The sequence below is a fragment of the Salvelinus alpinus genome, chromosome 28, assembly GCF_045679555.1.
Source record: "Salvelinus alpinus chromosome 28, SLU_Salpinus.1, whole genome shotgun sequence".
NCBI lineage: Eukaryota > Metazoa > Chordata > Actinopteri > Salmoniformes > Salmonidae > Salvelinus > Salvelinus alpinus.
Window position 1 is genome coordinate 15429513 of NC_092113.1, and position 22451 is coordinate 15451963.

Below are 22451 nucleotides of genomic sequence, written 5' to 3' on the forward strand. Positions count from 1 at the left end.
TGTCTCTCTGTCTCTCTCTCTGTCTCTCTCTCTGTCTCTCTCTCTGTCTCTCTCTCTCTCTCCGTCTCTCTCTCTCTCCGTCTCTCTCTCTCTCCGTCTCTCTCTCCGTCTCTCTCTCTCTCTCCGTCTCTCTCTCTCTGTCTCTCTGTCTCTCTCTCTCTCTGTCTCTCTCTCTCTCTGTCTCTCTCTGTCTCTCTCTCTCTCTGTCTTTCTCTCTCTCTCTCTGTCTCTTTCTCTCTCTCTCTCTCTCTCTCTCTCTCTCTCTCTCTCTCACTCTCACTGTGTGTGTGTGTGTGTGTGTGTGTGATTAATGACACTGAATAGGACTTAGCACTTAGTGTGCTACAAGTCTTCATTATTAGGTGTTAAATGGAATAATCGTACGTGCCTATCTTTCTTACCGTTTCTTGACTGGTAAGTTGTGAATGAACCAGGCTATAACGTCTGTGTATACTGTATGTCTGTCTGTACACAGGTGTATGGTAGAAAATGGCCAGTGTGACTGTAGGAGGCACCTGATTGGTCGTCAGTGTTCTGACGTGCAGCCTGGGTACTTCTGTGCCCCGCTAGACTACTACAAATATGAGGCAGAGGACGCCGTTGGCCACTCACCTAGTGACCACAACCTTCCGGTAAGCATATAGAGTGCATACAGAACAACTGTACGATAGGGCACTATTGATAGATGTAAATGGAGTATAGTCTAGTGTGAATTTAGTCCTTAAAAGCATACCAGTGTTTGCTGTTCACAGCTCTCGCCTGCTTCACTGCTAAATGTACAAACCTTGAATATTATGTCCTTGCCTTGGAATATGTTAAGTCTTTATTTGTAGGAACGTTAGGAAGTGAAAGGTCTTTCTGTGGATTTGGTACTTTCTCTTGAGCTTTAAATAGTGTGTGTAAGCACCTTTCACTGATATACGATCCGACCTTGTGATTCTATATCGGGGTTTTCAGACTAAACTTTTCCAATATTTGGTCTTGGGCACAAGTTGTTAACATAAGGAGATTTCATTGTATTATTTCATATTCAAGGTCATTCGTAGTGGATTAGAAACTGTATGTCTGTGTCGGTTCTGCTAAGTCTCTGTGTGGAACACTATCTGAGGTCTGTATCTGGGTCCTGTTGTGATGTTTGACTGCGTTTAGCTGTGCCTGGCAGGTACAGGCAGAGCTAGAGAGATGGGTATCAGACCAGGAGAATGTGTCTCTGTGTGGGCAGACCCACGGCTCAGGAGTGTACACTCCTCTCTGTCCTCCAACCCATGTGAGAGTAAGATTGCTCAATCAGATTACCTGCTGCGTGTACAGACCCCCCCCTACTCACCCAGACAGTTGCTGGAACAGAACAGAACACATCAGACAGACAGACAGACAGACAGACAACGGCTGCAGGCAGCAGGCCTCTGTTATGTTATCTCATATCATACCTCCTGTCTCCTCACTTCCCCCAGGACAAGCCTCAACATACCCGACAAAAGCTCAATTTAAATAAGGAATGTGAAAGTATGAGATATATTATGTAAGAATCTGTTTGTAGAGTACAATAGAGTGCAGGACCAGGGGATTGTGGGTCATGCAGTAGCTGGACTCAGGGGTTAGTGTGTTGTCACTTTTGAAAACGTTATTTACTATAATGTGGTGTCAGGGGTGGTCATGTGGTGTCAAGGGTGGTCATGTGATAATAAACATTATTCTCTCTTGCATCACATCCCCTCTCTCTCTAGCTAACATGATACTGATTATACCTTCTGATTTCCTGGCGTCTCTTTCTCTTTTTATTGACATGGCATCAGTTCATGCTTAGCATCAGCTCTAAGCCTGGTTCCTCTCTAGGTTTCTTCCTAGATTCCTGCCTTTTAGGCAGTTTTTCCTAGCCATTGTGCTTGTGCTTCAGCATTGCTTGCTGTTTAGGCTGGGTATCTGTAAAGCACTTTGTGACAACTGCTGATGTAAAAAGGGCTTTATAAAATACATTTGATTGATTGATTGATCAGGTTTTCTCAGATTTCGTAGCGTCATTCAAACTGTACTCTTTTGAGGGCGACCTTGCATTAGATGAGGGTGGCAGCATGATGTGTATATCAGAGGTCAGATAAGCGTGTTGGCTGGCGTATGTTTTGTCTGTTAGCTACAGTAGTGGGCCTGCAGACAGAGCGGAGCGCAGTAGCTCATAGACAGACACTCAGAGCTATGACACTGGCCCAGAGCTGAAGTGACCCGGAAAAAGATCAGACGGTAGAGGAGATGCCAGCCTGTCACAGAGAGTTAGTGCTGCCTGCCACACACATACACACACACAAAGCCACAGCTCTCTGCCTCTTTCTCTCTCTCCCACACACACATCTCTTAACAGCACCAGTCCCTCACATGCACTTTCTCTTTCTTTCTCTCTTTCTCTCTCTCTCTTCTTTCTTTCTTTCTTTCTTTCTTTTTTTCTTTCTTTCTTTCTTTCTTTCTTTCTTTCTTTCTTTCTTTCTTTCTTTCTTTCTTTCTTTCTCTCTCTGTTGGAATGAATGTAAAAGTTTCCATTTAATATCCTCATGGTCACTCGTTTCAGCCTAGTCAAGGTACAGCTCCTAGCAAGGCAGGTACGCTAAGTCTATAAAGTCGGTAGTCAGTAAATCAGTTGAACTAATCCTCTCCCCAGGGCAAGGCCAGGCCCCAGGCTGAGATTGACTGTGTGGAGCACCTCAACAACCAGCTGAGGAGACACAGACGCCACAGACGCATCGCCACCACCCAGCAGCAGAGGGCAGCACTGAGACGCATCCGCCAGCTGCAGCAAACGGTAACACTCCCTGTCTGTTCCCTTCATATAAATAAATACTACTACTGACCTCTATGGTTCCCTCTGATTTCCCTTTGCCTTGAACCACGGCAAAGCGATTTCATATCGGCTGAATGATTACATTATCACATACAGAGCGATTGGGATGTTTAGGTTTTTCAGTGCAATTTAAAGAGCTCTGCTGATATATCTCAGTGAAAGTGGTCCGCACATGGTAGAGATAGTGGAGAATGTCTCCACACAGACATATTCCATAGACCAGTCAGGTGGTTATGGGGTGGGCTGTGGGCGCAGGCAACCAGGGCTTGACAGCAGGAATCTGAGTCCACCCATACAGTCCATACAGGTATGTGTTTGTTTAACCAGCTCCCTGGATAGTCTCTCTCCTCCACCACAGACTAGATTACCTGTCAAGGATGACTAAACAGGGCTGTTTTAGATGCTGTTCACTTGACTCCTCTTGTTGGCATAGTTCAGTATGCAGGCAGGAATGTACACCTGTTGACTTTGAGGGTCCAGTTAATCGTGTTTGTTCACGGGTCATCTTCTATGTGTGTGTTCCAGCCTGATGTAAGGAGTGTTCACAGGGAGAGATCTCAGGGTCACATGGTCACCTGGACTGGACCTGGTTTTGCCCGGGTCAAGGATGGCGCTGGACTGGTCTTCACAATAGACAACATCCCCCATGCCATGGAGTATGACATCATGATCCGCTATGAGCCAGAGGTACACTCTCAGAGTTCCTCCATGTCTTCCCCACAATGAACCATATACAGTGTATTCAGAAAGTATTCAGACCCCTTGAATTTTTTCACATTTTGTTACATTACAGCCATATTTTGAAATTGATTAAATTAATTGTTTTCCTCATCAATCTACACACAGTACCCCATAATGAAAAAGCGAAAAGAGGTTTTTAGAAATGCTTGCAAATGTATTACAAATAAAAAACTGAAATACCTTATTTACATAAGTATTCAGACCCTTTGCTATGAGACTCGAAATTGAGCTCAGGTGCATCCTGTTTCCATTGATCATCCTTGAGATGTTACTACAACTTGATTGGAGTCTACCTGTGGTAAATTATATAGACAATCCTGTCTATATAAGGACCCACAGTTGACAGTGTATGTCAGAGCAAAAACCAAGCCATGAGGTCGAAGGAATTGTCCGTAGAGCTCCGAGACAGGATTGTGTCGAGGCACAGATCTGGGAAGGGTACAAAAATATTTCTGCAGCATTGAAGGTCCCCAAGAAGACAGTGGCCTCCATTATTCTTGGAAGAATAATGGAAGAAGTTTGGAACCACCAAGACTCTTCCTAGAGCTGGCCACCTGGCCAAACTGAGCAATCAGGGGAGAAGGGACTTGGCCAGGGATGTGGCCATGAACCCAATGGTCAGTCTGACAAAGCTCTAGAGTTCTTATGTGGAGTTGGGAGAACATAACAGAAGGACAACCATCGCTGCAGCACTCCACCAATCAGGCCTTTATGGTAGAGTGGCCAGACCGAAGCCACTTCTCAGTAAAAGGCACATGACAGCCCACTTGGAGTTTGCCAAAAGGCACCTAAAGGACTCTCAGACCATGAGAAACCAGATTCTCTGGTCTGATGAAACCATGATTGAACTCTTTGGCCTGAATGCCAAGCGTCATGTCTGGAGGAAACCCGCATCATGCTCTGGGGATGTTTTCAGTGGCAGGGACTGGATCGAGGGAAAGATGAACAGAGCAAAGTACAGAGAGATCCTTAATGAAAACCTGCTCCAGAGCGCTCAGGACCTCAGAATGGGGCGAAGGTTCACCTTCCAACAGGACAACGACCCTAAGCAACCCGATCGAACATCTCTGGAGAAACCTAAAAATAGCTGTGCAGCGACCCATCCAACCTGACAGAGCTTGAGAGGATCTGCAGAGAAGAATGGGCGAAATTTTCCAAATACAGGTGTGCCAAGCTTGTAGCGTCATACCCAATAAGAATCGAGGCTGTAATCGCTGCCAAAGGTGTTTCAACAAAGTACTGAGTAAAGGGTCAATACTTATATAAATGTGATATTTCCGTTTTTTTATATATATACATTTAAAAAAAAACTGTTTTTGCTTTGTCATTATGGGTTAATGTGTATAGATTGATATATTTATATATATTTTTTTAATCCATTTTAGAATAAGGCTGTAACGTAACAAAATGTGGAAAAAGTGAAGGGGTCTGTATACTTTCAGAATGGCACCTTAATTCAAACCCAATGTACAATATTACAGTATGACAAGATTACACCATCTGAAATAAAATGTCTGAATGTCGTCTCCCTCATTATATGTTCTCCACATAAATAGGTAGGTATTTAGGTTTAGGTAGGGTAGTTGGAAATGATAATTGTGATTACATTTGACATTTACATTTTAGTCATTTAGCAGACGCTCTTCTCCAGAGCAACTTAGTGCATTCATCTTAAGATAGCTAGGTGGGACAATCACATATCACAGTCATAGTAATTCAAACCGTTCCTCAATAAAGCAGACATCAGCAAAGCCGGTGCTGGTAAGAAAAGACAAGGGCGAGTGTCAGTGCAGGAACAATGCAACAGTGTAACAATGGAACAGTGTAAAACAAATGCTGCTTCCTACCTTTAAAACACTGTCTGTTATGTGTGTGTGTAGTCTACTGAGGACTGGGAGACCATAGTGAGTGTTACCTCCCTGCTGCTGCCCACCAGCTCCCGCTGTGGCAACCTGCTTCCCACTGAACAGCTCTACACTGTCACCCTGCCGCACAACAGGAGGTACTACTGACACCTACAGCATGTGTGTGTACGTGTGTGTGCATGTGTGTGCGTGTGCGTGCATGTGCATGAGAGAGAGAGTTTTAGGGTGAGAGAGAGAGTTTTAGTACAGGTTTTAATTGTTGTGTATGTTTCCCATATGTGTCATTAACGTGTGCCAACCTGTATATCAGTGTGTGTGTGGTCTTTTGCTTATTACCCAGGTATAAATCTAACAGTGACTCCTATTATATTATCTAAACCTCTAGCAATGTTTACAATCCAGCTGATCATCTGGTAACTAAGGATTTCACAACATTCCTGAAGGGGTATTTTGGATATTTCACTGTTAGGATACAGAGGAGCCAATATACTGTCTCCTGTAACTTGGTTCTGGCCAAACACATGGGTGTGAGAGCACATTCTTCTGTTAAAGTAAATTGATAGTGTATTGAGATTGAGTAACCGTGAAAACGCCCAGTCTAGGTGAGAGCAAGTTCCTGTCGGTTCACTGAGTTCGTTTTACATTTATTTAGCTGAGCGCATCCTTGAGATTGCAGATGGTTACGACAAAAGCTTGCCAGAAGATAACGCATGAATGATTTGTCTGAGAAAATGTTCCCTGTGTGTATGGCTGTTCACAATGACTGTTCACCCGGGAGGGGGGCCTTACAGTGAATAGGAGAACATGTACTTGATTACAGGTAATATACAGTACACTGTTTGCTATCAGCAATAAAGATGTAGTCCTTGTTGTGTTCCGTTCCTCTGAACTTTGCTTTGGGAAATAGTCCTGCCACCACATTCCTCTGTATATGGACACGCCTGTCCTGCAGCATGCTCTTTGTCCACACTCATTCTCTCACACTCTGTCAACCATCACCATGGAGACTGGCCAGTCCAACTCTTCCTCTCCTTCTCCACCCCATCTAATAAAGACTCTGATAGTCTACCTCTCTGTTTTTACCTGCCTAGTATGGTCTGTACCCCGGCTATTCTCTGGTCAACCAACCTATACATGTTGAGAAACTTCCCTTAGAATTAACTTTAGTGTAACGAAGAGTTCTTTCCCTAGCCCGGATCTTACTGGCTCACTGGACCGTGGCTCCCCCTGCTGTTCTGCTCTATGATTGGTGCCTCAGGCAGAACCAATTAGCAAAGTGACCCAAAACACAGACAGCGAGTCAGAAGTCAGACAGGATGCCAGGGCAAAGAGGGCAAACAAGGAGGGCACTAGGCATACAGTGGCTGGTAGACTGGATCACACAGTCTTTGTTGAGAGTAGAGCGATTAAAGAGGTGGTGGGGTATAAACTCCTCCTCTTTATGAACTCAAAGACCTGTTCTCAATTATTTGTGTGCAATTAGTTTCTGTGGAATGCAGCACATCTAAAAACACACAATGGATAGGTTTTTTGTTACCACGTCTGTGTCTCCTTCTGTTGTCTGTTTACCAGTGTTGAAGAGCAGGAGGAGAAAGGCCCTCTGACAGAGACTGTTCATCTGTCTCTTTCAATCAAGGGGTCCCAGACCTCTCTGTTTCATCCTGTCACTGTCCCTACTGTATGTGTGTTTGTATAGTGTCTGTGGGTGAGTATGTGTGTTTGTATAGTGTCTATGGGTGAGTATGTGTGTTTGTATAGTGTCTGGGTGAGTGTGTGTGTCTGTATAGTGTCTGTGGGTGAGTATGTGTGTTTGTATAGTGTCTGTGGGTGAGTATGTGTGTTTGTATAGTGTCTGTGGGTGAGTATTTGTGTTTGTATAGTGTTTGTGGGCGTGAATGTGTTTTTGTATTTTGTATTTGTATTTATTATGGATCCCCATTAGCTGCTGCCAAAGTCTGTGCGTCATCTGGTGACAAGGCTAGCTTTGATTTCGTTCACTTTTATTTTTCTGCCTGTATTTCTTTTCATCTTTAAAGGGCCATACGGCTGTGTCACAACTCACACAGGAACAATGTCATATCAGAGTGTCTGCTAAGAGAATCTCTTTGTGTGACCCAACAGGTATGTCCAGATGCCCAGGCCTTTCTGCTTTGAGCCCAGTAACCGTTATGTCGTGGCCATCAGATTCCAGCGCCACGGAGTGTCCCAGAGACACCTGACCGCTTTCATCCTTGTTGATTCGGTGAGTCAGTCAGACTCTGGCGTGACAGCCCCGCATTAGATGGAGCTCATGTAAAACAGGAAGCAAAATGACCGTTTTATGTGTGTGAGGGAACAATCAGCAGTGATGTGATAATAACTATTGACCAGATACCGCAACCTAGTGGTCTGAATACAAAAGTGCACTTACGTTAAGAGTAAGACTGCAATAGGTACCAAGTTCACTTTACATTTCACCTCCTTTCACTTCTCACTCACCTTCTTTACTACCTTTCATCCCTCCATTCCTCCCCAGCTGGTGCTGATCCCCAAGTACACGGAGCTGCTTGGTTTCCAGGGTAACGACCCCGCGGCGGAGGAGCGCCGTGATGAGATGGTGCGCTACATGTGTCTGGACTCCTTCATGGCCATGCCCATGCCCATGCTGGCAGAGATGTGCACCAAGCTCATCTGCAGCATCTCTGCCATCCTGCATGATGGAGCTCTGCGTGAGTGGACACTGCACAGCCACACACTGAACCGGGGGGTCAGGGGTCAAATATCAAAGGAAAGGGAACATTAGGCAACACCTCCATTAATGCCTTCTTATCGAATAATGGGTGTCAAATACTTCTCCGGTCCAACTATTGAATCACTTTACTTACCAATCTACTATTACAAGCTGCACTATAATCAGTAACACAATGTAACCAGTGTTGGCAACAATGTTTCAGTAAGAATCGCTGTTGGCTCCTTGATTTGGTGCTAGAAGTCGCTAGATTGCGTTTTGCGACGACGTCACAGCATCAATTTGCTGCGGTCCCCGACGTAGCGTTTTCGCTTCCTCTCCCGCCACGCACCCCCCCCCCTTGAGCTTCTCTGCCTGTGTGTGTACCGTTGCTGTGACTTCTGTTGCCCAGACAGCTTCTCCCACTCAAAGTCACTAAATTCTATCAAAACCATAGAAATTCTCGGTGGCAAAACTCCTCAAAAGAAGCCTGAAAAGTTGTGCATTTGTCACTAGCCTCTTTTACCAATAAAAGTAGCTGGAGTGGCCTGAAAATTGACTAAATATAGCGACCACGTTGCTAAATTGGCAACACTGAATGTAACTCTGTTGTAACACCATTTGATATGGTCTCCGTATGCCATCACCCATGGCTTGTTTGACTAAACACTTTTCTTCTCCTCTCATGTTCCCTACAGAATGTCAGTGCGACCCCCAGGGGTCTCTCAGTGCTGAGTGTGACAGGGTCGGAGGTCAGTGTCGCTGTAAACCCAACGTGATTGGACAACGGTGTGACCAGTGTGCACCTGGCACTTACGGCTTTGGACCATATGGCTGTACTGGTGAGTGAGCACTGGCATCTTTCAGTCATGAATCATATCTTTGTTTAATATATATATATACAATGCCTTCGGAAAGTATTCAGACCATTTGACTTTTTCCACATTTTGTTACTTTACAGCCAATCTACACACAATACCACATAATGTCAAAGCAAAAACAGGTTTTTCGAAATGTTTGCTAATTTATTGAAAATAAAAAACTTAAACATCACATTTACATAAGTATTCAGACCATTTACTCAGTACTTTGTTTAAGTACCTTTGGCAGCGATTACAGCATCGAGTCTTCTTGGGTATGACGCTACAAGCTTGGCACACCTGTATTTGGGGAGTTTCTGCAGATCCTCTCAAGTTCTGTCAGGTTGGATGGGGAGCATTGCTGGACAGCTATTTTTAGCTCTCTCCAGAGATGTTCGATAGGGTTCCCACTCTGGGCTCTGGCTGGGCCACTCAGGGACATTCAGAGACTTGTCCCAAAGCCACTCCTGCGTTGTCTTGGCTGTGTGTTTAGGGTCGTTTTCCTGATGGAAGGTGAACCTTCACCCCAGTCTGAGGTCCTGAGCACCTTGGAGCAAGTTTATTCATTCATTTACTTCATTAAGGATCTCTCTGTACTTTGCTCCGTTCATCTTTCCCTCGATCCTGACTAGTCTCCCAGTCCCTGCCGCTGAAAACATCCCCACAGCATGATGCTGCCACCACCATGCTTCACCGTAGGGAGGGTGCCAGGTTTCCTCCAGACGTGACGCTTGGCATTCAGGCCAAAGAGTTCAATCGTGGTTTCATCAGACCAGAGAATCTTGCTTCTCATGGTCTGAGAGTCTTTAGGTGCCTTTTGGAAAACTGCCTTTTACTGACAGGTGTGTGCCTTTCCAAATCATGTCCAATCAATTGAATTTACCACAGGTGGACTCCAATCAAGTTGGAGAAACACCTCAAGTATGATCAATGGAAACAGGACACACCTGAGCTCAATTTCTAGTCTCATAGCAAGGGGTCTGAATACTTATGTAAATAAGGTATTTCTGTTTTTATTTGTAATATATTTGCAAACATTTCTAAAAACCTGTTTTCGCTTTTTCATTATGGGGTACTGTGTGTAGATTGAGATTTAATCCATTTTAGAATAGGGCTGTAAGGTAACAAAATGTGTAAAAAGTCAAGGGGTCTGAATACTTTCCCGAAGGCACTGTATATATATATATATATATATATATATATATATATATATATATATATACACTGAGTGTACAAAACATTATGAGTTGAATCCCCTTTTCCCTTCAGAACTGCCTCAATTTGTCAGGGCGTGGCCCCTACAAGGTATCAAAAGCATTCCACAGGGATGCTGGCCCATGTTGACTCCAATGCTTCCCACAGTTGTGTCAAGTTGGCTGGACCTCCTTTGGGTGGTGGACCGTTCTTGATACACACGGGAAACTGTTGAGCGTGTAAAACCCAGTAGCGTTGCTGTTCTTGACACAAACCGGTGCGCCTGGCACCTACTACCATACCCCGTTCAAAGGCACTTACATCTTTTGTCATTCAACCTCTGAATGGCACACATACACAATCCATGTCTCAATTGCCTCAAGGCTTAAAAATCATTGTTTAACCTGTCTCCTCCCCTTCATCTACACTGATCAAAGTGGATTTAACAAGTGACAATAAGGGATCATGTCTTTCACCTGGATTCAGCTGGTCTGTCTATGTCATGGAAAGTGCATGTTTAGTACACTCAGTGTACAGTATATACTATATATGGCATGTGCTACATCTTGTGTGTGTCAAACATTGGATAACCTCACACAACATCCAAAATACTATTTCCCCTTCTCTCTTTCTCCCTCTCCCTTCACAGCCTGTGACTGCCATTCCCAGGGCTCTCTGGGGCACCAGTGTGACCCGGTGACGGGGCAGTGCCCGTGCAGACAGGGGGCCAGTGGGCGCCAGTGTTCAGACTGCCAGCCTGGCCAGTGGGGCTTCCCCAGCTGCAGGCCATGCCAGTGTAACGGTCACACTGATGACTGCAACCCGCAGACAGGGGAGTGCCAGACCTGCAGAGACTACACTGATGGACAGTACTGTGAAAGGTGGGCAGCGGGAGTGACAGGGTAGTGTGGTTGGATCAGATAGTTGTTTGATCAGTAATAGTCCAATAGATAATAGTATGATGATGGGTAATGCACAATACTCAAATACACATGTTCTGTCCCTCCCTGCCCAGGTGTGTGAATGGTTTCTTTGGGAACCCAGTGCTGGGGTCTGGAGATCACTGTCGACCATGTCCCTGTCCTGGGAACCCAGGAAGTGGACACTCCAATGGGGACTCCTGTCACACTGACATCTCATCCAATCAGATCCTCTGCAACTGTAAACAGGGATATACAGGTGAGTCCCAATGATACAGTTTAGTTACAAAAAATGCATCCTAGCTTGGTTTATCGGCATTTCACTTATTTACCTAACCCTAACCCCTCAACTCTAACCTAACCCCTACCCTAGGCCCTCGCTGTGAACGCTGTGCCCCTGGTTACTATGGCAACACTGAGCACCCAGGCGGGCAGTGCCACACCTGCCAGTGCAGTGGCAACATCGACACCCAGGACCCAGAGTCATGTGACCCCAGGACAGGACAATGCCTGAGGTGCCTGTACAACACGGACGGCGCCTCCTGCTCCGACTGTAAACGTGGTTACTTCGGCAACGCCCTGGCCCAGGACTGCAGGCGTGAGTTACTACATGACAATAGATGGTTGAACCTCTAATGAGTTCTCTGTCTGCGTTTTCTTATGTGTGTAAGGGACTGGTCATGCCCACTGGAAACAAACAATTGGCATTTGTGATGATACGTGTCTGCAGAGCACATTCGCTCAATTATATAGTACAACCTTCTCTGCTCTGTGACTGTTGTATTGTGTCTGACATTTGTGTCTTATTCCATCTGCAGGTTGCACATGTGTAACAGCAGGTACACAGCAGTCCTACTGCACAGCCGGTCATTGCCACTGTGACAGACAGACAGGAGCATGCCCGTGTCGGGACAACGTGGTCGGCCACAACTGTGACCAGTGTGCCCCCGACTACTGGAACTATGGCACAGACAGAGGGTGTGAGCGGTGTGGCTGCCACCCTCTGCACGCTATGGGATCACATTGCAACATGGTAGGCCCTATAGTTGGGAAAGGCAGTTTTACATACTTTTGTTTCGTGTACTTGACTTTATCAGTGGTATCCCTCTCTGTCTGCCTGTAGTTTAGTGGACAGTGTCACTGTCAGCAAGGCTTTGGGGGAAGGCAGTGCACTGAGTGTGAGCAGTTCCATTGGGGAGACCCACGTGTGCAGTGTGAAGGTGATCACATGACACAGTTCAATAAGCTTTTCAAAGTATGTCTTTAATTCTATATTCTGCATTACTGCCATCTTCATATTCACTATGTATATCTTCATGTGTATCTCTCTACTCCCTCTCCATCTCTCCCCCTCTCCCTCTCTTTCCCTCTCCATCTCTCTCCCCCTCTCCATCTCTCTACTCCCTCTCCATCTCTCCCCCTCTCCATCTCTCTTTCCCTCTCCATCTCTCTACTCCCTCTCCATCTCTCTCCCCCTCTCCATCTCTCTTTCCCTCTCCATCTCTCTCCCTCTCCATCTCTCTCCCTCTCCATCTCTCTCCCCCTCTTCATCCCTCTTTCCCTCTCCATCTATCTACTCCCTCTCCATCTCTCTACTCCCTCTCCATCTCTCTCCCCCTCTTCATCCCTCTTTCCCTCTCCATCTCTCTACTCTCTCTCCATCTCTCTTTCCCTCTCCATCTCTCTCCCCCTCTCCATCTCTCTACTCCATCACTCCCCCTCTCCATTTCTCTACTCCCACTCCATCTCTCTCCCCCTCTCATCTCTCTACTCCTTCTCCATCGCTCTACGCCCTCTCCATCTCTCTCCCCCTTTCCATCTCTCCCCCTCTCCAACTCTCTACTCCCTCTCCATCTCTCTTTCCCTCTCCATCTCTCTCCCCCTCTCCATCTCTCTACTCCATCACTCCCCCTCTCCATTTCTCTACTCCCACTCCATCTCTCTCCCCCTCTCATCTCTCTACTCCTTCTCCATCGCTCTACGCCCTCTCCATCTCTCTCCCCCTTTCCATCTCTCCCCCTCTCCATCTCTCTACTCCCTCTCCATCTCCCTACATCTCTCTACTCTCTCTCCATCTCTCTCCCCCTCTCCATATCTCTCCCCCTCTCCATCTCTCTCCATCTCTCTACTCCCTCTCCCTCTTCCCTCAGAGTGTAACTGTCACCCTTTGGGCTCGGAGATGGCCCAGTGTGACCGTGTGACGGGGGTGTGTGAGTGTAGGGAGGGGGCGGTGGGGCGGCAGTGTGACGAGTGTGCCCGCGGGTTCACCGGGGTATTCCCTAAGTGTGTCCGGTGCCACCCCTGCTTTGAGCTGTGGGACGATGCAGTGTGTATGATCCGCCGGGACCTGGACCACATCCACCATGAAATCCACAAGATCCTGGAGAGCGGAGAGACGCCCGGGGTGGGAGACAAACGCATCAGCGAGCTGGAGAACAAACTGGCCCAGGTACAGGACCTGATCCAAGACGGAGACTGGGACAGACTACACCAGCTGATTGGCCAGTCCATCGATGACCTCAGGTAACAGCGTCATACTGTACTGTACTGTAGGTGGTACTAGACTGGAAGTGCTCTTTGACCTCTTGCAGTGTAGAGCAGTTCAATCCACCTATGACATACTAACAAAGTACATACATAAAACAGGATTCTGTGTGAAAATGACAATGCCCACTGACTATGGACTGAGTCATATGAGAAGTCAGAAGTCCAACACGACTATGTGGCATTCCAGAGCAGAGATAGCTCTGACTGACGGCCGTTTGATGGGTGTGGCCCGGGAGCTGAATGGGACAGCGGTGCAGGACGAGGTACTAAGGAGGAACCTGACCCAGATGGAGAGAGAACTCAGGGACCTCAACACCACTTTGATGCACCACCGCCAAAAACAGGAGAACAACATCAGCTCTGGTTTCCAAGGTAACGCCTTCCTCTAGACCCGCTCTTCTTCCCCAGTCACCAAAACAGACACATAGACACATATACACTTGACACTCACACACGTACACACAGTCTTGTACAACTAACATTGTGGAGACACACAATTCAGTCTCATTCAAAATACTATTTTCCTTAACCCCTAACCATAAACTTAACCCTTACCCCGAAAACCTAACCTTAACCCTAACCCTAGCTCCTAACCCTAAGCCTAATTCTAACCTTAACCCTATTAGTCCACTTTTTGTTTGTTTACTATTCTTATGGGGACTTCTAGTATAATTAAACACACGCATTAAGATGTAGTGCACATACAAAGGTACCCACACTGGCACACATACACATTTATTTACTCTTCAGTTAGTCTCTTTCATTCATGTCTTTCGCCTTATTCTTGTCCCGTCCCAGATCAGTTTGACAATGTGAAGAAGTACTACAGTGAGTCCCAGAAGGCTCAACAGAAGTGCAGCTCCTCAGTGTCTGGTCCTTTCAGCCCCGTGGAGGAGTCTAAAGCAACACGCGCACACACCGAGGACCTTCTGAACAAGAGGCGGGATAAGTTCCTGCGCACGGTGGTGGCCCAGAAGAAATCATTGTCAGAGCTGCAGAACAAAGCCCAGGACGTAGACAAGAAAGTCCACCACCTGAGCCACAAGGTACACTCTTAGAAAAGAAGGTGCTAACTATAGCCGTTCAAAAAATGTCCCCGAAAGGGGAACCCTCTGAATTTTTTTTTTTTGTTGGTTCAAAGTGGAACTCTTTCACTAATACAAAGTTCTACGTGGAACTCTTTCACTAATACAAAGTTCTACGTGGAACTCTTTCACTAATACAAAGTTCTACATGGAACTCTTTCACTAATACAAAGTTCTACGTGGAACTCTTTCACTTATACAAAGTTCTACGTGGAACTCTTTCACTAATACAAGGTTCTACGTGGAACTCTTTCACTAATACAAGGTTCTACGTGGAACTCTTACTAATACAATGTTCTACGTGGAACTCTTTCACTAATACAAAGTGCTACGTGGAACTCTTTCACCAATACAAAGTTCTACGTGGAACTCTTTCACTAATACAAAGTTCTACGTGGAACTCTTTCACTAATACAAAGTCTTATATGGAACTCTTTCACTAATACAAAGTTCTACGTGTATCTCTTTCACTAACACAAAGTTCTACGTGGAACTCTTTCACTAACACAAAGTTCTACGTGAAACTCTTTCACTAACACAAAGTTCTACGTGGAACTCTTTCACTAATACAAAGTTCTACGTGGAACTCTTTCACTAATACAAAGTCTTATATGGAACTCTTTCACTAATACAAAGTTCTACGTGTATCTCTTTCACTAACACAAAGTTCTACGTGGAACTCTTTCACTAACACAAAGTTCTACGTGAAACTCTTTCACTAACACAAAGTTCTACGTGGAACTCTTTCACTAATACAAAGTTCTACGTGGAACTCTTTCACTAATACAAAGTTCTACGTGGAACTCTTTCACTTATACAAAGTTCTATGTGGAACTCTTTCACTAATACAAGGTTCTACGTGGAACTCTTTCACTAATACAAGGTTCTACGTGGAACTCTTACTAATACAATGTTCTACGTGGAACTCTTTCACTAATACAAAGTTCTACGTGTATCTCTTTCACTAACACAAAGTTCTACGTGGAACTCTTTCACTAACACAAAGTTCTACGTGAAACTCTTTCACTAACACAAAGTTCTACGTGGAACTCTTTCACTAATACAAAGTTCTACGTGGAACTCTTTCACTAATACAAAGTTCTACGTGGAACTCTTTCACTAATACAAAGTTCTACGTGGAACTCTTTCATTTTTACAAAGTTCTACGTGGAACTCTTTCATTTTTACAAAGTTCTACGTGGAACTCTTTCAACACAAAAAGGTTCTAAGTATAACTTTTTTCACCACCAAAGGGTTCTTTCTACCTGAAACCAAAACTTGTTATCCTATAGGGACAAACAAATAACAAATAACTTTTTTCTAAGAGTGTAGGTGTCACGTTCGTCGTAATGAGGAGACCAAGGCGCAGCGTGATATGACTACATACTATTTTAATAAACGAATAAACACTAAACAAACTAACGTGAAGCTATTTAAACCGAGTGCTGACATGCAACTACACATAGACAATAACCCACAAAACCAAAATGGAAAATGGCATCCTAAATAGGATCCCCAATCAGAGACAACGATAAACAGCTGCCTCTGATTGGGAACCAATTCAGACTACCATAGACCTACATTACCTAGACATACAAAAAGCCCATAGATATACAACAACCCTAGACAAGACAAAAAACACACATACCCACCCTCGTCACACCCTGACCTGACCAAAAATAATACAGAAAACATAGACAACTAAGGTCAGGGCGTGACAGTAGGGGGCTGTAGGGGACAATGTAGTGGGGTCTGTATCCTAAAGGGAAGCTAGTCGCCTTTCTTAGCAGGACGGTCATCCCTGTCACATAGAGCTAACTGTCAGACCTGTCATGATTTCACTAGTGACAACTGTTACACTATCCCTGCCCTAGATATGTACCCTGTAGCTCTCTGTGTCTGACTCTGACCCTGCCTGTGTTGTTGTTTTTCTTCCAGGTATGTGGTGGCCATTCCAATGCCAGCTCCAATGGCACATGTCACGACAGCCCATGTGGGGGTGCTGGTTGTCGTGACAATGACGGTCGGCGGGTGTGTGGAGGGGACGGGTGTGACGGGACTGTTAGCGCCTCCCTACAGGGACTGAAACATGCCAATGATGTCACAGACAACCTGACTGCTGCCAGTGAGGATCTCCAGGGTATGGCTAAGAAGGTCTGTCTGCCTAAATATCTCACATGTACTATACCTCTGCATGCATGTACTGTATCTCAGTATAAGCTGAATCGCTGCGCAAAATCTGCCATTTAACTTCTCTAAAATGGGATGTATTATGTGTTTGTCAGCGCTCTTGTGAGTGTAAGCTTAGCATGTTTTGTATATGTGTTGCATATACCGTAATCCCCAGTTTTATGTTTCCAGCTCCAGGACATTGCTATGCTGACCCAGGATGTGAAAAATCAAGCCATGGACACCCTGGACAAAGCTCAGAAGAAGAAGGACTTATTTGAAAACTCCAATAAAAAACTCAAGGAATTCATTCAGAAGATCAAAGATTTCCTGACTGGTTTGTTAATGCCAGTAACCTTTCAGATAACTTCTCTCTGTGGACACGTCTTATGATATGAAATTGATCATGGTCCTTCTCCACTGTGTGTTGTGTACAGAGGAGGGTGCGGACCCAGAGAGCATAGAGAAGGTGGCTCAGCAGGTGCTGGCCATATCTCTTCCTGTCAACAGAACCACTCTGGACAGCATGGTCCAGCAGATTAAAGACAACATTAACAACCTGACAGATGTAGAGGGGGTCTTCAACCACACCTCCCAGCAACTCCACCAGGCCAAGGAGCTGCTCAACCGAGCTAAGGATGCCAAGTAAGACAGAGGGAGAAAGAGGCAAATAGAGGCCTATTAGACTTAGACGTATAGACTCCTACGTCAATGATGATGATCTTTGTCTGTTCACCAGTAGTTACTCTGTTTTTAGCCTATGTGATAGAACATGGAACATGGGACATGCACAGACAGTGTTTTCATAGAACAGCAGAGCTCTCGGTCTCACACATGTCTTGTGTGTGTTTGAAGGACACGAGCAGAAGGAGTGAAGGACACAGCCAACATGACTAAGCAGGCGTTGGATGCGTCTGAAAAGGCTATTCAGAAAGCAACCAAAGCCCTGGACCATGCTCTGAACAACCTGAACAGCACCAGGAACACCACCGCAACGGTACACTACTGTCCACAGCCACACCACAGTGTGTGTGTGTGTGTTTTTCATTCTGTTATCTATCTTGTTGTGTCCCCGTGCAGGTAGAGGAGAATCTTCAGGATCTGGAGGTCAAGCAGATGGATGCTATGATGCGACTGGCCAACCTGTCGATGGGGGTAGAGGCACTAAAAACTAAGACCAATCAGAACAGGGAGATGGCCCAAGATGCCAAGAACCAGGCCGAAAATGCCACTAATGCAGCATCGGGACTGAAGCAGGTGTGTGTGTGTGTGTGCCTGTGCATCCGTGACTGTGTACTTGCCTGCGTGCTGGCATAAGTGTGTGTTTGGATGAGTGTGTCCTGGTTGTGGTCCTCCATGCTTTTTTGTGACCAACCTTTTATTTAATTTAGTCTTTATTTTTAAAAGGGGGGCGGTTACAGGTACCAAAATAATCAAAGAAATACATACAAAGATATCCCTAAGTGTAAAACTAATTAAGACTCAATAATCCATGCTTTTGTTTAATGCTATGAAGTCCGGAAGTTGTGGGCGGAGCTAGAACGTTTACTGTCAGAAGTATTACAATGTAAACTTGTAATCCGTCTATCTGCATATTTCAAGACATGGCATATGGGGGTGTAGTGAGATACCCAATGGGCTGGACGATTATCTTCTGATAACTCATCTGGGAAAAATATATATGAAAAACGTGTAAATCAATCCGCCATCGTTAACACGATGCAAAAATCGAATGATTTACTATTGAAATAGCATGGCGACAGAGAAAAACAAATTGATACAATTTCAAGCCAAGTGACAAACAATAATGCAGACACTAGGGATGAGGTGGTGAGCCTTGCAGGTCTGGGCGGAGGAGATGTAGTCATTGTTTGTGTGTCTGTTAGTTGTTATTCGTTTGTATAAGTTTGTACCCGGACCATACTTTTTTAATGGCTAGCTTAGAATATGAGCTTTCCAAAAGTAGTTTATATATTATATAGATCAGTCCTTTCGGCAGCCCAGATAATTTATTTATAAATCCCATCATTGGAGGGTTCGGTAGTTGGGTTCCCCAAGGGACTCCATAAACCAGCATAGCTCACCTACGTTGTAAATATAGAAAAAAGGATTTGCCTGGTAATGTGTATGTGTCTTTCAAATCTTGGAATGTTCTCAACCAACCGATTTAGGAAGAGCCGAAATTTAAAGTTTGGTACGAATAGTCTTCCTGCGTCTTTCTCTATTTGTAAATGTGTTCATTTTATCGTTTACCTTGCCATATCCATTTATAAACCACACTATGAATCTTATCCCAATAGCCAGAAGGGGGAGCCATGGGAAGCATTGAACTACAGAAATTCAGCCGTGGCAATACATTCATTTTGACAATAGTTATCCATGTGGTCCTGCACGTTGACTTGTTGCTCTATGTGTCTGGTTGTGCTCCAGAGGCTGAATGAAACGGAGGATCGGTACAAGGAACTGCAGATGAAGGTGGACTCTCTGGGTGGGGCCTCGGGGGGCCTGGGGAACGTCAACCAGAGGGCCAAGGAGATCAAGAAGGAGGCTGAAGACCTGCTCACTAAGGCCAACAAGGGCATAGAAACGCTACGGAGTATGTAACGTTACTGTACTGCCCTCTGAAGCGTATGATACAGAATACATACTGAACAGGTGTAGATAGAGCAGTATGAATCCATAAAGAGTAATCATGGTTAAGAGTAGTCCATGGCCAAAGGATATCAACATAGTGTCTTTGGTTTTGTGTGCAGATGTGGTCGTAACTGGATTTTCTCTACATAGTGCACTATTTTTGACTAGGGCCCATAGGGCTCTGCTCAAAAGTAGGGCATTATATAGGGACTAGTGTGCCATTTGAGATGCAGCTAAGCTTTCCAAAGAATGTCCCTCTATTGTTGTCTTCCTATAATCTGTTCTCTGTTGTTCTGTTGTTTCAGAGCTTGAGAAGAAGTTCCGTAATAATGAGCAGAAAATGCTGGACCAGCAGAGCGAGTTAGGAGAGCTGGAGAGGAACGCCACGGAAGCACGGGAGGCCATACGAAAGCAGGTGCAGACATACAACAACTGTAACTGATCATGTGGATTGAACGATGTAGGAGAGAAAAACTGTATTCATGAAAATGTACCACTGGTGCTTCATTCCCATTCTCTCTGTCAAATTTGAAATGAATTTAATAAAAAATATTATCACAAAAAAATAAGAAATACGGCAACTGTTAGTGACGGGAGGAACACTGGGTCATGTGTACTGTACAGCTGTAGTCTGTTAGAACATAGCAGGGAGCTCCTTCTGATGTTGTGAATATGCCAGTAAAACTGGCAGTAGAACTGTCTGCACTACATAGGTCATCTGCTTCTGTTAGTAACTCCCAATCATTCATTTCATGGTTTTGACATGATGCCATCTGCACAAGTTTGTTGTGTAGCTATGTCTTGAACACGACACCTGGCTATGGACCAATTAAACATGTTTTGTGTTCCAAGGTAGATTGACTTTTGAATTAATTTAAGAAAAGAGATCAGAGAGAATGTTTTACAGAGGAATATGTTCTTTTGACCAATTAAATGCCATTTCAGGAATTATTTTTGATTTATTTTGACTACAGTACTTATATGTACAATATGACATACATATCGAAAAGGAATACGTGATACCTAGGAGTGACAGATGTTACTTTTTTGTTGTTGTAACCAAGTATGGTCTTGATTCAGAAAATACTTTTTCGTCAGCCACACATACATTACACACAAAAACAAACACACGTACGGTCGCTCACACAAACAAAACATGTTCTACACAAATTTCAGACCCATTGATGTATAATTGAAACAGACGTCTATGAAAAATAAATATACATTTGATATAATGTTGAAGTTTTTTGTTGGGCATGTTATGATATGTAGTTCAGGCACATAGATGGACAACATACTAGTGTGTAATGAGTATTACCCCTCATCCCCAGGGGGCAGCACCACTGCTTTAGATCATGTGCTCTGTCAGAAAGCCTTGATAATTACTCAGGTGTGGGAGATCAGGATTTTTGTAAGAGGAGGATTTTTCGTTGTTGAGATGAGGCCAGAAGCCTTTCGGCCAGCCTTTGTTTGTTTCATTCTTTGTGTTAGTTAACCTCATATGTTGGTTGGGGCTTTTTGTAGTTTGCTTCTCCATTGCTACGTTGTGAGAATGCATTGAGGCTTCTACCTACCTCAACTGTGTGTGTGTCTTAACGTTCAGTGTGCATTAATTGTGCGCATTGAGTGAAAATTCTCTCCCTCCCCCAGTCCTGAGAGACAGCGACGCGCGCTACAGTGTGGCCCAGGTTTAGGGGTTAAAATAAAAAGCCTGACTGTCCACAGAGAGCGTATGTAATATCACAAGTTGACGATATATCCAGAGGCATGTTTCAGGATGTGCTAACATTGTTACATACACTGTATGTTGTCTAACCAAATAGCCTAATAGAGATCTATAACATGTGTAATCATAAGATGCAATGTTGTTTTCTGTCTGAAAACACGTTCAAATCATTCAAATGCATGTAGGAATTACAACCAAATGAACAGGATTTCTCACAACCACCTGTTGTTAGGAAGGAGCATGGTCTGGTGATGGTTAACCTAACATAGTAGGCCTAACAAGACACCTGAGCGGAATCCCCACTTCCGTTTTTTTCAGGGGAAACAAGTTAGGTTGAAAATACTGTATCCCTGAAAACTGGAAACATCTGCTTTTTTTTAAAGCCAGCGAAGAGTGGGATGGTAAGTGTAGTGGGTTGTTATGTGCGCAGCATGGATTGTTCACTGAAGCAATCAAAGGGAACCTAATCCGTTCTCCCCAGAGCGCGCATTCCTGTTTCCAAGGCGCACATCTATCCTCTCTGACAGACACTAGGGTCTTCTGAAAACCGGTGGTGGACTTTACACACTACTTGAATTAACTTCACTAACTTCTTACAAGGTACAGACTCGGCAGCCAAAAGCATCTGAGTCTACTGTCATTATATGTGTATCAATCATGGCAAACGTATTATCTGAATATTAAGCCCACTTTTGATTTGATCAAAGTCACACGTTCATGCAGCATCGAGTCTAGTCAGTGATTCCCGTATTAAGAATGTTTATGTTGATCGTAGTCATAATTAATGTTAAAACCGTTTAACAGTGGATTTTGCTTTGATGTTATTACACTACAATAAGCAGTCAGAAGCGCTCTAGGGTCCATTCCTACGAAACGAGGCTCCGCTGCGGAGTTTCCGTCAAACGAGACTCGGGACAGAATTTTGGAGAGCGGTCGTCAGATATCAAATACTTTGGAGAGTGGTGGTCAGACTTCAGATAATACTGCTAACTCCGCTCAAACTCGCATCAAATGAAACAGGGGGAATCGTATGGATTCGTGTTGATTTAAAAGACAGGGGGATCAAACATACTAATATTAAAGTGTAAGTGTATTTTTTAAATCTCTCTGACATTGTTTATTATAGTTTAACTATGCTATTAAACCTACTTTCCAACCAGCAAACTTTATTTT

General features: G+C 44.5%; 2 protein-coding genes across 2 annotated transcripts in view; both read left to right on the forward strand.

Moving 5' to 3' along the window:
- lamb2l (laminin, beta 2-like) overlaps positions 1-20787 on the forward strand; it is a 46533-nt gene extending 25746 nt beyond the window's left edge. Inside the window, exons 14-35 of the mRNA XM_071371833.1 lie at positions 476-632; positions 2651-2791; positions 3356-3517; positions 5452-5573; positions 7558-7678; positions 7952-8144; positions 8842-8985; positions 10847-11078; positions 11213-11376; positions 11491-11715; positions 11936-12150; positions 12241-12337; positions 13268-13640; positions 13852-14036; positions 14463-14710; positions 16688-16903; positions 17111-17255; positions 17356-17563; positions 17774-17915; positions 17999-18175; positions 19349-19514; positions 19858-20787. Of these exons, the coding sequence (XP_071227934.1) occupies positions 476-632; positions 2651-2791; positions 3356-3517; positions 5452-5573; positions 7558-7678; positions 7952-8144; positions 8842-8985; positions 10847-11078; positions 11213-11376; positions 11491-11715; positions 11936-12150; positions 12241-12337; positions 13268-13640; positions 13852-14036; positions 14463-14710; positions 16688-16903; positions 17111-17255; positions 17356-17563; positions 17774-17915; positions 17999-18175; positions 19349-19514; positions 19858-19994 (3970 nt within the window). The 3' untranslated portion in view covers positions 19995-20787. The remainder of the gene's footprint in view (positions 1-475; positions 633-2650; positions 2792-3355; positions 3518-5451; positions 5574-7557; positions 7679-7951; positions 8145-8841; positions 8986-10846; positions 11079-11212; positions 11377-11490; positions 11716-11935; positions 12151-12240; positions 12338-13267; positions 13641-13851; positions 14037-14462; positions 14711-16687; positions 16904-17110; positions 17256-17355; positions 17564-17773; positions 17916-17998; positions 18176-19348; positions 19515-19857) is intronic.
- Positions 20788-21185: 398 nt separating this feature from the next.
- The window catches only part of lamb2 (laminin, beta 2 (laminin S)), a 46631-nt gene continuing 45365 nt past the window's right edge, over positions 21186-22451 (forward strand). Inside the window, exon 1 of the mRNA XM_071371834.1 lies at positions 21186-22362. The gene's annotated coding sequence lies outside the window, so the exon portion shown is untranslated. The remainder of the gene's footprint in view (positions 22363-22451) is intronic.